Here is a 16,982-nt window from a genome sequence, read left to right as displayed (position 1 = left end):
TTTTCGTCCCTATTTCAAGTATGTTTGCTTGTGCAGCCTGAGATCACGTGATAAATCTATAATTTTGTTGCTTTTGAAAACCATATCTTGGCAGGCTTGTATTGACAAGTTGTCTCTTGCCTCTTTGTTTGGGAATGGTGTGGTTCCTCATTTGACTTGTAAAGTCATTCGTTTGACCTCTTTCCATCCTTAATAATGCAATGCTTCACCACCAAGGTGATTCAATACAATGATTCCAGTTTGTTTGTAAAGTCCACACAGAACCATTGCTGAAATGTCTGCACGGAACTTTATTCAAAGTTATTCGTTGAATCACCAGTCAAATGTTTTCACTACTGGCAATTTACATCCTTAAAGTGGCAGTAAACAGCAGTTACTAAAGGTTTTAATCATTTTACAACTGTGCAATTGGCTGAGGAAATGTCTGCAGTGCAGCAAAATTATGATTGTTGCGCACTCTTCACTCACATCGTTGAATTTTGATGCAACCGGGACCCACATCAGAGCAAGCCGATTGCGCTTGGAGGTGCACAGCACTTTGCAACAGATGTTAACCCTTGATGGTGGTTCATGTGTTTGTTTGTCTCATGGCCAACCTTGGCCGAGGTTGTAGGAAAAGAACACTAGCTGCTGAGCAACGTTGTATAATGGGGGAGACTAAGATTTAGTTTGTGTATTTTTACAAGGATGTTCCTCCATCAAACATTTACCCACAACTAGACCTGTGTATGTCCATGCCTATCATGTTTCTGGAACCTGCTTCACAACTTGTTTTTCTTGTTTACCGTAAAAAAACATTAAAAACTATCTGGACATCAGATCTGCATAATTCAGTGCTTAACTGCGTTTTCTAACATTGCCCAACCTCCATCTTTAACAGGTTTGTGTAATACTCACCATTAACATGTCCATTGTAACCCACACTTACTCTGTTAAAGGAAAGAGAGGCGCAAAGCGCCCCTCCCTTTATATAAGGGATCATTTCTCTGTATGCAGCTTTAACATGGGGACTGTAAATACGTTTCTCGGTTTCTTCTGGACGAAATCGGCTGCAAATTTCAGAAGTAAATGTACATCGAGGTAATATGTTCCAAATTTCAGCAACGTCTATTTCCACATTCTTGAGTTTTATTTAGAAAACCCTCAAAATCCCGTTGGCGTCTGTCTTGTCCGTCCGTCCATCCAAAATGTGTTGGCACTCATATCTCAAGGACTATACAATATACATTGAAACTAGCTGAAATTTGGAATATACATTGGCCAATAGGTCCAGTTAATGGCTTTCAAAACGAATTCCACCTAAGTGCCATAGTTTTTGCTTTAAAATTAAATATATAAATATATACATAAATAAATGTATAAAAAATATATGCATAGTCGTGGCCAAAAATATTGGCACCCTTGCACTTTTTTCAAATATTGCACCATTTCTTACAGAAAATTGTTGAAATTAAAAAATATTTTGGTATCCACATGTGTATTTCTTTGGTTTGCAGTGGAACAAAACAAAAAAAGCTGAAACAATTACTAAATCTTAGCTTATTCCACACAGAAATCCGAAAATGGTCCGGACAATATTATTGGCACCTTTTAGAAGTTGTTAAAAATAATTACATTTCAAGCAGGTGATTCTCCTTTACTTTGGAATTGAACTCACATGTGGTGAGTTGCAGGTGCCTGAAATATAAAATCCACTCATTCAACCAGTTTGAATGGACAAAAGGAGTCATTCTGCTGTTTTGTGTCACTGTGTATCGCAATGAGCATGGAGAAAAGAAAGAAAACCAGAGAATTGTCCGAGGAGGTCAGACACAAGATTGCAGCCAAGCATGGGACAATCTCAAGGTTACAAGTCCATCTCCAGAGACGTTGATGTTCCTGTGTCCACCGTACGCAATGTTATCAGGAAGTTTAAGGTCCCTGACACTGTAGCCAACCTCCCTGGATGTGGCAGGAAGAGAAAACTTGATTAAAGATTGCAGTGAAGGATTGTTTGAATGGTGGAGAAAGCACCTCGATCAACTACCAAACACATTCAAGCTGACATTCAGACACAAGGTACGACAGTTTGAACTTGCACCATCCGTGGCCAACTCAATGAAAGGGGGTTCGATGGTAGAAGACCCAGGAAGACCCCCACTGCTGAGAAAGCCTGACTTCTGTTTTCCAAATACACACCTGAACAAGCCAAAATCCTTCTGGGAGAATGCCAGTGAAATAAAGAATTGTGGAGACCAAATACTTTGCGAATTTCAACTTATTTTTTTGGAGATAATTGTGATTTATTTGAAAAAAGTGCAAGGGTGCCAATATTTTTGGACAGACAAAAAAGTGCAAGGGTGCCCAGACAGACAAAAACAATTACCTTGCTCTCTGCGCATGCGCGCTCGGGTCGAGATTCCGTGCAATTTGCCAAATTCAGAGTAAGTCCTGCTAAGCTCCAGGTTCATGTTCCAATTCATGTTTGTATTCATGTTCTACACTTTGCAGTGTATTCAAAATATAAGACTCAATTGAAGTTAACTAGTTCCTCAATCATAGACTGATGTCTGTAGACAGGCAGTGAACCAGCTTAACCCAGCTTTGTGCTTTGTGCACGGGTTAATAAAATGCACCTTTAAATAAACCTTGGTCTGTTAGCATTTCCATTTGAATCCCTGGCTCATGATTTGGAGAGCCCAGGTTCAAATCCCATATTCTGCCTCTGTATTTGTCCATTGCCTACTAATGTCCTTGTGATTCCTGTTAAAGTACGGTATATTAATAGCTTTGACCTGCATGTGAGTTATTTACAAACTCCACCGCAAAGTTCACATCAATGTTCATGTGTATGTCTTGATCATGTTTGTGGTTTGCTTGTTTATGTATTTGGTTTGTTTGGTCTGTTTTGCAAATTCCCCACTTTGAAAAAGGTATCTCAATTGGATAATACTGTCCTGTCCGTAAGCTGATGAACACCAGCCTTGGACGAATAGCCAGAACGGTCCTTAATTCCGAGGCGGTTAGCCGAAATTGGAGGTTGGTCCGTCGCGCGTGTGAAGGAAACAAAGTGCTTACCTGAACTGAAGCACACAGGTTTATTCCCGAACCCAACACCATGCAAACTCGATGAGGAAAATTCAACAATAATGATTTTAATAACAAAATAAAGCAAGACGAAATAAATGTCGAGGTAAACTACATTTCCTGATGTGAGGATCCTCCACACAGATTCACAACACACAACAGGGAAATGGTAAAGTAAAATAAAATCCCTTTAGCCGGCCGGCACTCAGCTTTGGCTTCAAGTGGCCCTCTTCATGGAGAGTGGAGTGATGGCTAAGTTCTCTTTCGCCGGAGCGCACAAGATGGCACCGAAGTAGTTTCCAGCTATGTTCTGAGTTCTGTTGGCAGTCGTGTCAGTTATTGTTGTTTAAACAGAGATTTTTATGGCCAGCTTTGTTACCCTCGCCTGAGAGAGGGTATTGCATTTGAGTCCGTTTGTTTGTTTGTCTGTCTGTTTGTCTGTTTGTTTGTCCGCACAGAATAAATATGATTTTCTCTGCAACCGTTGGTCCGATTGACATGAAATTTTCACCATCGGTGCAACTCCACCTGTAGAATTTTAAAATTATAATTATGACATCATACGTCACGTGGTATGGCCGCCATCTTGGAAAACCCGAAAAACTTTGCACCTCTATATCCGAAAGAGCTGCATAGAAAAAATTGAGATATGGCTCGTTGTAAAGAGCTCTCCATGTGGAATAACATATGTTAATGATGATGTCATAGGTGCCTCCATTATGACATATTTTGACAAGTACAAAACTTCATCCGATCAAGATGACATTTCCTGAGCGTCATCTAGGGATAAATTGGTGGAGAGAAAAAAATAATGATGATGTCATCGGTTACATGGTTCGGTCGCCATATTTGTTTTTAACACAGAAGCCTAAAAGACCACTGAAAAAAACATCCTGCCGAGGGTCTGCAATCTTTGATTGCTTTTTGTTGTTACTCCCGCCAGGGAGTAATGCATTCGTGTGTGTGTGTGTGTGTGTGTGTGTGTGTGTGTGTGTGTGTGTGTGTGTGTGTGTGTGTGTGTGTGTGTGTGTGCGTGCGTTTGTGTGTTTGTGAACAAGATATCTGGAAAAGTTCTGAACGGATTTGGATGAAAGTTGGTGGGATGATTGCCCTTGGGATGAGGTAGAATTGATTAGTTTTTGGTGAAGCTCAGGATATTATTCCCAATCCAGGAATTTTTTGAAGGTTTTTTTTTTACCATTGGAAGATAGGGCTCATTTTTTTTTAACATTATCTGCTATATATTCTATATTTAACATTGTGATATGAAAATAGTTTTCATATTTGTTGTAAATGTAGTTTAAACTTGTGGTTATGCGTTAGAGTGGTGTATTTTTTTAGCAGCGTCGTCTTCAATGTTCATTTTTTTTTTTCTAATAAAGACATATTCTGTCATTTTAAAACCACCAAAGTGTGTATTAGGTTTCCCGTTTCATAAAATGTATCGTTTGATACGTATAATGCTTTAAAACTGTTTTTGTTTTTTTTAACCTCAGAAGAAATATCAACATTTAGCTCAGCGAATGTCATTCGCAGTGTCAGTATTTGATGAACTTATAAAGACTTAGTTCCAGATTTGTCAATGGCTGAGGTATATTAACAAACGAATAAAACAGATTTGGCAAAATTTCACCCCCACAAAAAAAAAATTCCATATTAAATGCCAAGTCTGTGCATATATATATATATATATATATATATATATATATATATATATATATATATATATATATATATATATATGTATATATATATATATGTATATATATATATATGTATATATATATATATATGTACAGTGGGGAGAACAAGTATTTGATACACTGCCGATTTTGCAGGTTTTCCCACTTACAAAGCACGACAAGGTCTGTAATTTTTATCATAGGTACACTTCAACTGTGGAAGACGGAATCTAAAACAAAAATCCTGAAAATCACATTGTATGATTTTTAAGTAATTAATTTGCATTTTATTGCATGAAATAAGTATTTGATACATCAGAAAAACAGAACTTAATATTTGGTACAGAAACCTTTGTTTGCAATTACAGAGATCAGACGTTTCCTGTAGTTCTTAACCAGGTTTGCACACACTGCAGCAGGGATTTTGGCCCACTCCTCCATACAGATCTTCACCAGATCCTTCAGGTTTCGGGGCTGTAGCTGCGCAACACAGACTTTCAGCTCCCTCCAAAGATTTTCTATTGGGTTCAGGTCTGGAGACTGGCTAGGCCACTCCAGGACCTTGAGATGCTTCGTACGGAGCCACTCCTTAGTTGCCCTGGCTGTGTGTTTCGGGTCGTTGTCATGCTGGAAGACCCAGCCACGCCCCATCTTCAATGCTCTTATTGAGGGAAGGAGATTGTTGGCCAAGATCTCGCGATACATGGCCCCATCCATCCTCCCCTCAATACGGTGCAGTCGTCCTGTCCCCTTTGCAGAAAAGCATCCCCAAAGAATGATGTTTCCACCTCCATGCTTCACGGTTGGGATGGTGTTCTTGGGGTTGTACTCATCCTTCTTCTTCCTCCAAACACGGCGAGTGGAGTTTAAACCAAAAAGCTCTATTTTGGTCTCATCAGACCACATGACCTTCTCCCATTCCTCCTCTGGATCATCCAGATGGTCATTGGCAAACTTCAGACGGGCCTGGACATGCGCTGGCTTGAGCAGAGGGACCTTGCGTGCGCTGCAGGATTTTAATCCATGACGGCGTAGTGTGTTACTTATGGTTTTCTTTGATACTGTGGTCCCAGCTCTCTTCAGGTCATTGACCAAGTCCTGCCGTGTAGTTCTGGGCTGATCCCTCACCTTTCTCATGATCATTGAGGCTCCACGAGGTGAGATCTTGCATGGAGCCCCAGACCGAGGGAGATTGACTGTCATCTTGAACTTCTTCCATTTTCTAATAATTGCGCCAACAGTTGTTGCCTTCTCACCAAGCTGCTTGCCTATTGTCCTGTAGCCCATCCCAGCCTTGTGCAAGTCTACAAATTTGTCCCTGATGTCCTTAGACAGCTCTCTGGTCTTGCCCATTGTGGAGAGGTTGGAGTCTGATTGAGTGTGGACAGGTCTGGAGACGGCTTTGCGGTCGGTCTTTGCGGTCTTTGTGGTCGGAGACGGTCTGGAGACGTCTTTTATGCAGATAACGAGTTCAAACAGGTGCAGTTAATACAGGTAATGAGTGGAGAATGGGAGGGCTTCTTAAAGAAAAAACTAACAGGTCTGTGAGAGCCGGAATTCTTACTGGTTGGTAGGTGATCAAATACTTATTTCATGCAATAAAATGCAAATTAATTACTTAAAAATCATACAATGTGATTTTCAGGATTTTTGTTTTAGATTCCGTCTTCCACAGTTGAAGTGTACCTATGATAAAAATTACAGACCTTTACGTGCTTTGTAAGTGGGAAAACCTGCAAAATCGGCAGTGTATCAAATACTTGTTCTCCCCACTGTATATATATATATATATATATATATATATATATATATATATATATATATATATAGATATATAGATATATATATATATATATATAAATATATATATAGATATATATATAGATATATATATAGATATATACAGTGGAACCTTGACTTACGAGTGCCCCAACTTACGAGTTTTTCGAGATACGAGCCGTCGCTCCGGCGGTTTATTGCTTTGAGATGCGAGCCGAGATCCGAGTTACGAGCTTTCGCCACCCGGTCACGTGGTTATCTTGCCGTTCAAGTACAGTATCTCTGTCGTATAGCGCTGCATTTTAGTTTTCGCATTTCGGTTATTTTGAGTTTACGCCGCCAGGTGGGTTCTGGTCACGTGGTTATCTTGCCGTGCACGTACAGTACGTATCTCTGTCGTATAGCGCTGCATTTTTTTTTTCGCATTTTGGTTATTTCGAGTTCACGCCGCCAGGTGGGTTCTGGTCACGTGGTTATCTTGCCGTGCGCGTACAGTACGTATCTCTGTCGTATAGCGCTGCATTTTTTTTTTCGCATTTTGGTTATTTCGAGTTCACGCCGCCAGGTGGGTTCTGGTCACGTGGTTATCTTGCCGTGCACGTACAGTACGTATCTCTGTCGTACAGCGCTGCATTTTTTTTTTCGCATTTTGGTTATTTCGGAAAATTTCTTGGTTTTAACCATGGGGCCTAAGAAAGTGAGTGGCAAGTGCAGTGCTGAGAAGAAGAAGAAGAGGATGATGTGCTTGGATATAAAACACGCAATCGTCGAAAAACATGAGCGAGGTGTCGAGGAGGACGTATATAACGGCAGAGGAGAAGAGCATGCCAGGCCACAACTTGTTCAGAATGCCGGCGATAGCTCGCCTTCTCTTTGTGGAAAACACGGTGAGATCCTTAACATCCAACAACTAATGGGACGCAAACGGGGCGCCCAGTTTAGCGGTACACACATTGATGAATCACCCTGCCTGTGATTCACCCATGACAGGTTATAGCTGGGTCGGGATTCAAACCCAGGCTGGACAGTTTAGACTTTAGAGTCAAGTGTGCGTACCTCCAGTCCAGGCCATCCTGCCAACTTGTATGCTGCATACAGGTGAAATATAAAGCGCGAGATATTTTTATATATACTGTATATTTTAAAAAAAATTGGTGTGGTTTTTGGCGGGCTGGAACGGATTAATAGCATTTCAATGCATTTCAATGTGGAAATTTGATTTGAGATACGAGCAATTTGAGTTACGAGCTCGGTCACGGAACGAATTAAACTCGTAAGTCAAGGTTCCACTGTATATATATATATATATATATATATATATATATATATATATATATATATATATATATATATATATATATATATATATATAGATATATATATATATATATATGTATATATATATATATGTAGATATATATATATATATATAGATATATATATATATATATATATATATATATATATATATATACATACATACATACATACATATGTGTGTATATATATATATATATATATATATACACACACATACATACCTTACTATAATTCACCAAATGTCCATCTGTCCGTCGTTCCCAGGTACCGCAAAAACGGCTGAACCGATCGCAATGACATTTTGGGTGGGTAATCCTGGGACCCCCTGGAGTAAAATAGGCTATATTGTTTTTTCCAAATTTTCCAGTTTTTCCAAACACTATGGAATAATATTTGCTGATATGAACAGTGATGTGGCTTTTATTGAAATTCTACAAATACTGTTTAGATTTTGATGATTTGCGTGTGATATGATTTAACGGATGTTTATATAAATCGTTTAAAATAAAAAAGCCTTCAATTTCCGATATTTTGCCTTTTCATTTGGGCCTCCCAATTGAAGCCCCGCCGGCAGGGTGTGTACCGTTGCTAGTATATATAATGGAGCAAGTGTTTGAGTATGTATGTCTGCTCTTCACCCATTGGTTGGACAGCTGACCTGACACCACCCACAATAATTGTAACATGAAATACTTAACCCAGAGGACCCAAAAGACCCCAATGAGTCCAAAATACCCCGAGGACCCAATGGACCCCAAAGACCGAAAATACCCAAAAGACACAGACTCCAGACCCAAAAAGACCCCAGCGATCCTGAAGACTGAAAAGACCCCAGCGATCCTGAAGACTGAAAAGACCCTGAGGAACCAAAACACCCCGAAGATCCAAAATACCCCGAGACCATTGAAGACACCAGAGAGCCAGAAGACCCAACTGACCCAGAGGACACAAAAGACCCTGTGGACCCAAAAATTCACAAGGCCGAGGCTTCAGACTTTGGCACGCTCAGGAGGCTATACCCTCAAATAAACTGTTCCAACTGTTCCAAAGCAAACTGTTCCAACCCGGGTTTATTTACTGGTGTTTATTATAAAGGCTGTAGTCGTAGGCATGTAACATACAAAGTGGTTAGAGGGAGATTATGTATGATCTGTTCCGGAAGCACAGTTAAAACCTCAAAATTCAGAAGCAGTTTTGGTTGGCCTGTTTGGAGTTCCCCTCTGAGCACATCGTTGATGATGCTGGGATCCCGGATTCAAATTGCACAAACAGTGTTGATTCGTCCATTGTCTATTCATGTACAAGCACAATTGTATCTCCAAATGTTATTGTCCTGCACATATGCTGTATGACCCATCTTAGATTATTTTAAAAATATTGTTGCGGATATGGGATTTGCATCCATCCATATCCGCTTGTAAATATTCCCCTATTTCCTCAATACTTCCCAACTATCCCCAATCCCCCATTCCCTAGTCCCATTTTCTGTAAACAACACTCTGTAGACCCGACCTCCCCCTATTTCCCCCATTAAATGTCGTGCCCAGGTTCACCGCATCTCATGTAAGACAACTATAGGACATCTTGCTAGTTATTCTTAGTCTATGTCAGTTAAGGACTCGTTTCCATTCATTCTGACCCTTCGTTGCACCAGAATGTGATTGTATGGCACCGTTAGGAAGTTTAGGACCTCCCAATACCTCCCCGCAGCTCTTCCTCACAGTTCAACAACAACAACAACAACAACAACAACAACCACAACAACGAGCGCAGGGAGTGCGCGTCCTCACTCCGGCTTGGTTGGTAGGGGTGTTGGGAAGGCACCAGGCCTTCCCAACGAGCCGCCATCGAACATGTGCTCGACGGGGTTACCAAATAGGGGCTCCCTGTCAGCTCCTCGTCAAGGGCGGAGCCCGGTAACCCCCGCACCCAATGGAAGCGGCGGACCGGCCCAGTGGGGCGGAACCAACCAGCCGAGGGCGTGTCACTCCCCGCTGAGCATGCGCAGGGAGAGGGAGGTGACGTCAGATGCGCGCGGAGCTTGGAGAAAGAAAGACGTCCCCTTCGAGCGCTGTGACACCTCCCCGCATCTTCTGGACCGTGCTTTATCCTGTCCCCGAGCCAAGGTGCACCTTGTGCTATCGACTACCTGTCCCTTCCTGCCATCAATCCCTGTGTAAGTCAGCCTTGTTCCGTTTGTCTGTGGTCTGTCTGGGATAAGATAAGACGGTAATTAAGTGCCCATCTCTTCTGTGTCTTTACCTCACTGCCTTGTAATCTACCCCTTTTCTCCACCACTGTAATTATACCCTCCTCCGGAGGTCTTGAGAACTGTAATATATTAGGTATATTAAGATTTGGGAAATAAATATATAATAAATATATAACTATATAAATATATAAATATATAATAAATAAATATATAACCTTGCGTCGTTTCCTCTTTCCCAGTCGTCGTGTCCTTTCTACCATTGATTTGGCATAGCGCGATTTGGCCAACGTCTGGGTGAATCGGGTGAGTTGGGGAAGAATCGGGGAAACTGTTAGGTCGCGGCAATACCACCGCTCGGTAAATAACATCTTTAACCGCGTCCGTAACAATATATTGTGCACAAGATACAATTATCCATTTAATATATTGACACTGCTGTCTATGTGGCAGGGAAATCCAATGCCTGTAGCAAGACCATCAATATTTATTTAGTTATCAAAATACTTGGAGAGACCCGTGCGAGCACCAATGCAAAGCATGTTATACTGTCTGGTGATAATTGCAAGATTGTCATTTGATTCCTTGTTTTTGTTCTGTTGGGGGTGCAGTTAAAAATGTATATTGCATCAAAATTATGATAGTGTTAGATCAAATATATCAGCGAAGGAGATTTGATGTTGATGTGGCTGGTTACGAAAAGGTGTTGCCATTGAAGTTATACTTTACCTTTACCCATAACCTCTATAAATCGAGTGCCACCAGCCCCATTGAAGGTGGGGCTGGTGGTACTCGATTGTGTTTCGGAAATTGGAATGTCATGCATGATCTTCACAAAGTTATTTATTAATGCTTTGAATATTCCTTTCATACTTGCATCACTGCATTAAAGTCAATTACCCGTTAAATCCGACATGATGTATGGTATATCCACCCCACTGTCTTAGTATAAAGTACAGCGTCATGATCACTGACCTCCAACAAAACAAACTTGCAATGAAGAATAACGGCAAAAGATGGATTTACTGCCTTGACCGTAATGCGTCTCCCTCTCATCTTACGCGAAATCATAATGTCGTTAAAAGGCCTCATCCCAGCTCCCCAAAAGGAAGGTTTTGACTTTCCTGCTACATGCATGACTGGCATGCTCATTTTGTTCACACAACCAACATGGCAAAACAACTAAATGATGAAGTGCAGGTCTGCATTTAATCTTTATTTGTGGTTGTAATGAAACTTCTTCATCTGTATATGCAGGAATTTATTTAGACTTTTGGTGAATGTAAATATTTGTACTGGAGATGTGTTGAGTGTTGATAGTCTTTAGTCATTTACGTTTTTCAATCGAGTACTTGTTCCTTTAAAGGGTCTTCAGCACTATTATTGAATTATCAGCAAATCAGCACTCGGTGTCCAGCTTTCCATATTTATTGAAGTGAGTGCCGGGGCTCACCGAGGGACGAGTGCCTTGGGTATAAACATTTATCAAGGAGGATAGCTCTTGAAGGTGAAATTGTTTGATCATTATTCCCCTTGCATGCTTGCTCTCTCTGCTTCAGTCCAAAGCCTTTTGGAAGAGCCACTTTCAGCAGCGGTCTTGAATTTGTGGCCCCATTAGCTTCTGGCACATCCCTCAATGGCGTGTTAGTTATATGCCTTTCGGAAGAAGTAATATTGCCCTCAAGCTACGGTTGTAATTTTGTTGCACTTGTCTGCCTGTTTAGAATACACAATGAGCTTTTCATTAGTTTATCCGAAATTGGTTTGTTTAAAATACCTTGGGCAAGGCTTGTGGAATAATTTGAGATTTATAAACAGTTCAAAGGAATATATATCTGTGAGAAACAGCAGAAACTACACAATACGAGCAGGGTGCCCTCATTTGCATTAAATAATTAAATAAGTAGCGGAAAGTCTTTCTTTTAAATCGAGGAAAACTGAGAAGTAGGCCTGTGTTGGCCAAAAGCTTGTCTGAAAATTAAAGATCGATTGTCTTGAAGCTACGTCCGCTACTTATTTAATTTCTTCCGAGAGATATATATATATATATATATATATATATATATATATATATATATATATATATATATGTATATATATATATATATATATATATATATATATATATATATATATATATATATATATATATATATATATATATATATATATATATATACATATATACAGACTTGGCATTTAATATGGAATATTTTTTTTGTGGGGGTGAACTTACTTTTCAAGATGTCTTAGAACCAAAAGTTCATTGGAATTATGTTGAAATTATTCTAGATTTTGTTAATGTGACCTTTAAAATAAACAAAAACCCCATTTGACATTTCAAAACAAATAAATTGATCCTTGAAAGTGATGTAAACTGATATCGAACTCAATTCATGGACAGTACTGTGTTGAACTTCTGTGCGTTTTCCAGAAGTATCGCTTTATTTTGCAGATTAGCCAAAAAATTTTTTAACAAAAACAAAAGTTAAATTACGACTGGGATTACGGACAGTAAAATTACAGTTCAGTACTTCGTGTAACCCCCACGAGCATTCAGGAGAGTACGTACACGTTGAGGCATGCCGTTCACGAGATTTGCCAAGGTTTGGACAGGAATAGCTTGCCATGCAGTGACAATAGCCTGCTGCAATTCACGCACAGAGGCAGGCTGCTGGTCCAAGTGGTCGATTTCACGCGTTAATTCTGCCCACAAGTTCTCTATCGGATTCATATCCGGGGACATGGCAGGCCACTCCATATGCTCGACACCATGGTCAGCAAGAAAGTGTTGGATCATGCGAGCATGATGAGGCCGTGCATTGTCATCTTGGAAGACAAAGTTTCCTCGAAAGGTTGCACGAACAAATGGAAGCAATGTTTCTTCCAGAATGGCCCTGGGCTTGAACTGGTTCAGGTTTCCATTCAGAACAACCAGGTCAGTTTTTCCCCCTGCATGAAAAGCAGCCCAAACGGTCACCCCACCACCTTCAGCTTGGACTCTTGGCACTATACAATCTTTGTTGTAGGCTTCATGCACTTGTCTGCGCACTCGGACGTGGCCATATTGACGATAGACCAGAAATCTAGACTCGTCACTGAAGATCACGTGATTCCAGTGTCCTGGCTGCCATTGTCGGTGCTCTCTGGCCCACTGCAATCGGTGCTGGCGATGTTGTCTGGTCAGGCGTGGATTTCTCAGGGGACGCCTGGCACGATAGCCTGATTGAACCAGTCGTTGGTTGACTAGACTTCTGGATACAGGCACATTTGTCAGTTGCTGCCACTCAGCCCTAAGCCGATTAGCTGACTTGGTAGGGCCATTGCGGACTAACCGGTGCAGCTGGCGATCATCCCTCCTTGTGGTTCTGCGGGGACGTCCTGACCTCGGTATTGGAGTAGGGACACCCCTCTGAGCATTTCGTTTCAGGATCTTTGACACCTGACCTTGAGTGATGCCATACTGCCGAGCAATAGCACGCTGTTTCATGCCGGAATTTCGTAAAGCCACCACTCCATGACAAACAGCATTGTCGAGTTGACGGACCATCTCCAGAGGAAGCGGCAATAACTTTTGGAGACGTGCAGCAGTTGTTTTCCACGAACACAGAACGCAAAACCCTTGTATACCCAATTGTGAAGCCAATCGTCAAATGTACCTGTCCGTACATTTTGCCACGCCACCTGTGATATAATCCTGTTATTGGCTTCTTGCTGCAAAAGACAAGCAGTAACATGGTTCTTTCAACAAAGACATCACCGAAGGGTAAAATAAACTCACCAGATTGATATACTGAGATCAGAAAGTAAACCCGTCAAGAAAAAAAAAAATATTCCATATTAAATGCCAAGTCTGTATATATATATATATATATATATATATATATATATATATATATATATATATATATATATATATATATATATATATATATATCTATCTATCTATCTATCTATCTATATATATATATATATATATATATATATATATATATATACACACACATACATACTGAGTGAGTTGGGGGAATGTCTGTCGGGGAGGGAGGAGGAGTGGCGGTTGGCTTGGGGATTTGGTGGGTGTGTTTTGAAGAAGACGCTGTCACAAAAAAAATGCTGAAATCTTGGTACTTTACAGTGGAATATTTAGAAGGATCTTTGCAGTTCCGATTACCCATATTTGGATTTGGCCTTTGACATATGTTGTTGAGGTTGCACCAAAGTGATCCCCACTCTTGTACGTTATTTCATGTCACTTGAACAGATTCGAATTTTATAAAAGTAAAAGATGATTTGAAACTTTAACTTCCATCATGATGCTGTTTGGATGCGGTTGTGCTTTTCAGGAGGTTCAAAACAGCAATGTCTGGTGCACGGACACCCAAGGAAGAGAAGACAGAGAGATTGTCTCAGGATGAGATAATCTCTAGTACAAAGGCAGTTATCCAAGGACTGGACACATTACGTAATGAGCACAACTCGATCCTGCAGAGCTTGCTGGATACACTGGGATGCCTGCAAAAGGAAGATGAATGCAGTGTGGTGGAAGAGAAAGCCAACATCATCCGAAAATCTCTGGAGATGATTGAGCTGGGACTTGGGGAAGCACAGGTCTTCAAAAGTTGTGCACCATGAAACAATGATCTATTGCATTTTTTTTTTATCTTGTGATCTAATTAGATTTATCAATTCAGTGTCAGTTTATGCTAAGAAACAATTTTTTCAATGCTACATGGAAATGCACTGAATAGGAATTCTCAAATATGTTTGTCCAACAAAGTGTGCCTCCTGTTTCTGTCATGTGTTAGGTAATGGTTGCCTTGACGAACCACTTGAGTGTAGTGGAGTCAGAGAAACAAAAGCTGCGTGCCCAAGTGCGCCGGTTGTGCCAGGAGAACAGTTGGCTGCGTGAGGAGCTGGCCAACACACAGCAGCGCCTTCAGCTCAGCGAGCAGCAAGTGGCACAGCTTGAGGAGGAGAAGAAGCATCTGGAGTTTATGAACCAGATGAAGAAGTATGACGATAACAACTCTCCCTCGGTGAGTCCCTGTTCTGAGCCTTATTCCTACAGATGAATGGGGTTCACCAGTTGTCCACTGGTGCCATATCAGACAGGTTTTGGTGTCTGTGTGACAGTTATTTTGCTTGCTTGGAATCATGTTACTACTGAATGATCATTTGTTTCTCCTGGACGTGATTACCTTGATATCAGCGTGTAGTTTTTCTTTCTTCTTTAAAAAAAAACTATATTATCAAGGATCGAGGACAACAACAGGAATTCAGGGCAATTAAATCAACAATGCATTGGTGGAAACAATAAAGATCAGAGTCATATATTTGGTGGGACACAAGAAGAACAAGCTGCATACTTGAGGGAATGCAGGGAGGAGCAGAACTCAATCTCTGTTGGAAGCTTGTTTAGTCATTGGCAGGAAAGCAGTAAGGTGAAGCAGACAGAAGGTGAGCAAGACAGCCTCAATGTTGGAAAATGGAATCAAAGTAGATTGTTGAACAATTTTGTAGTCCATGACATTTGAGTAGGGGGGGATAACAGTGATTGGAGAAAGGCAAGATGTGAGGGAACAGTAAAATTGCATGATCATCAAAATGTGTGCTGGAGGCCCCATGCCCTGACATCCTGCCTTAAGATGCCATTGGTCCACATTACTTTATTCTTCATCAAGTCAAGGAGTGACAAGTGGTATGTTGAACATCAAAGTCAAATTAAAGAGATTTACTTAATGACAAAGGTATATGAAGAAATGTAAGGTTGCAATATCATTGCAGCTACGTTGGCACCAGACTCGGTGGTGTAATGGTTAGAGTGTCTGCTTGTCGTCTGGGAGGCCGGTGGTTCAAATTTTGGTTGAGTTGTACCAAAGACTTAAAAAATGATACATGCTGCTTCCTTGCTTGATGCTCAGTATTTGAAGGACAGCACAGTTGGGCAAACAACCAGAGGTTGGCATCCACAGGGAAGAGGAAATTTCTCCTGATTGCCAGCCTGAGTGCAGAGAGAAAAGCGGTGTCATGAAGATGGCACAGCTGCTACCTAGACTGCTCTATGTCACTTCCTTCAAGTTCAGTGGCTGTGCCTTTCTGAAGTCAAGTGCGGTATTTTTTCATGTATTTGTCTGCATGGGTGATTTGTATCAGAGCACCTGTATGAGCCTTAGACCCTGTTTAATAAAAAACAGAGGTGATCTCATGCTACTAAATTGCGTTAACACTCATTTGAGAACTATTAGTCTCAAAAGCAGTATTCTTAAGTTTCTTTTAATTATTTATTATCTGTAAATCAGTGGAATAATAAAACAATACCGGAAGTCCAACAGCGGCGTAGCTGGGCTTGTAAAATATTATAAACCACAAACACGTATGATTAGCTTTTTAAACAGTCGCTAATGCTGTTTATAACATTGAACAAAGATATTTGGAGGAATCCCCACATCCCTGACGTAAGCTTTACTGACAGAACTGAGCGAAGATCTACTATAATCTATATACCCCACAAGGGTTGGGTAAATAACATGACCCTTCCTGCCAAAAAGTGGCGTTTTTCGTAGCGGCCTTTTGAAACCCACCAATTGAGGTTTTGTTTTGAAAACCACCAATGAAAGCCACTTTTCCTGCTGTTTAACATGAAACTGAAAGGGAGGATGATCGGGGTGTGCTCATTTACCAAGCAGCTAGCTAGCGCTTGCCAAGCCTGCCGTTCCTTAAGGGTTTGAATGGCGTGCTTGCTCAGATGCTTAAACCAAATGGCGATCTCTCCACAAGAAACTTGGTAAATGAACACACACCCAATGTTCTTGAGACCCGACCATAGATCTATTGTAATCTATATACCCCAAAGAGGCATGACCCTTTCTGCCGCTCCTGTTGTGAGCGGGTGTACTCGTAAATTAAAATGTTGGTCGGTGGAG

General features: G+C 40.8%; 1 protein-coding gene across 17 annotated transcripts in view; it reads left to right on the top strand.

The window, feature by feature from the left end:
* Positions 1-16,982, top strand: part of LOC137435371 (kinesin light chain 1) — a 150,785-nt gene that overhangs the window by 59,312 nt on the left and 74,491 nt on the right. For all 17 annotated transcript variants that reach the window (XM_078784370.1, XM_078784361.1, XM_078784365.1 and 14 more), the window contains exons 3-4: positions 14,403-14,667; positions 14,865-15,095. In XM_078784370.1, the coding sequence (XP_078640496.1) occupies positions 14,419-14,667; positions 14,865-15,095 (480 nt within the window). In that variant the 5' untranslated portion in view covers positions 14,403-14,418. The remainder of the gene's footprint in view (positions 1-14,402; positions 14,668-14,864; positions 15,096-16,982) is intronic.

Source organism: Myxine glutinosa, chromosome 9, assembly GCF_964187855.1.
Source record: "Myxine glutinosa chromosome 9, kmMyxGlut1.1, whole genome shotgun sequence".
NCBI classification, from domain to species: domain Eukaryota; kingdom Metazoa; phylum Chordata; class Myxini; order Myxiniformes; family Myxinidae; genus Myxine; species Myxine glutinosa.
Note: the sequence above shows the minus strand (reverse complement) of the source record. Positions and strands in the feature narration are given on the sequence as shown.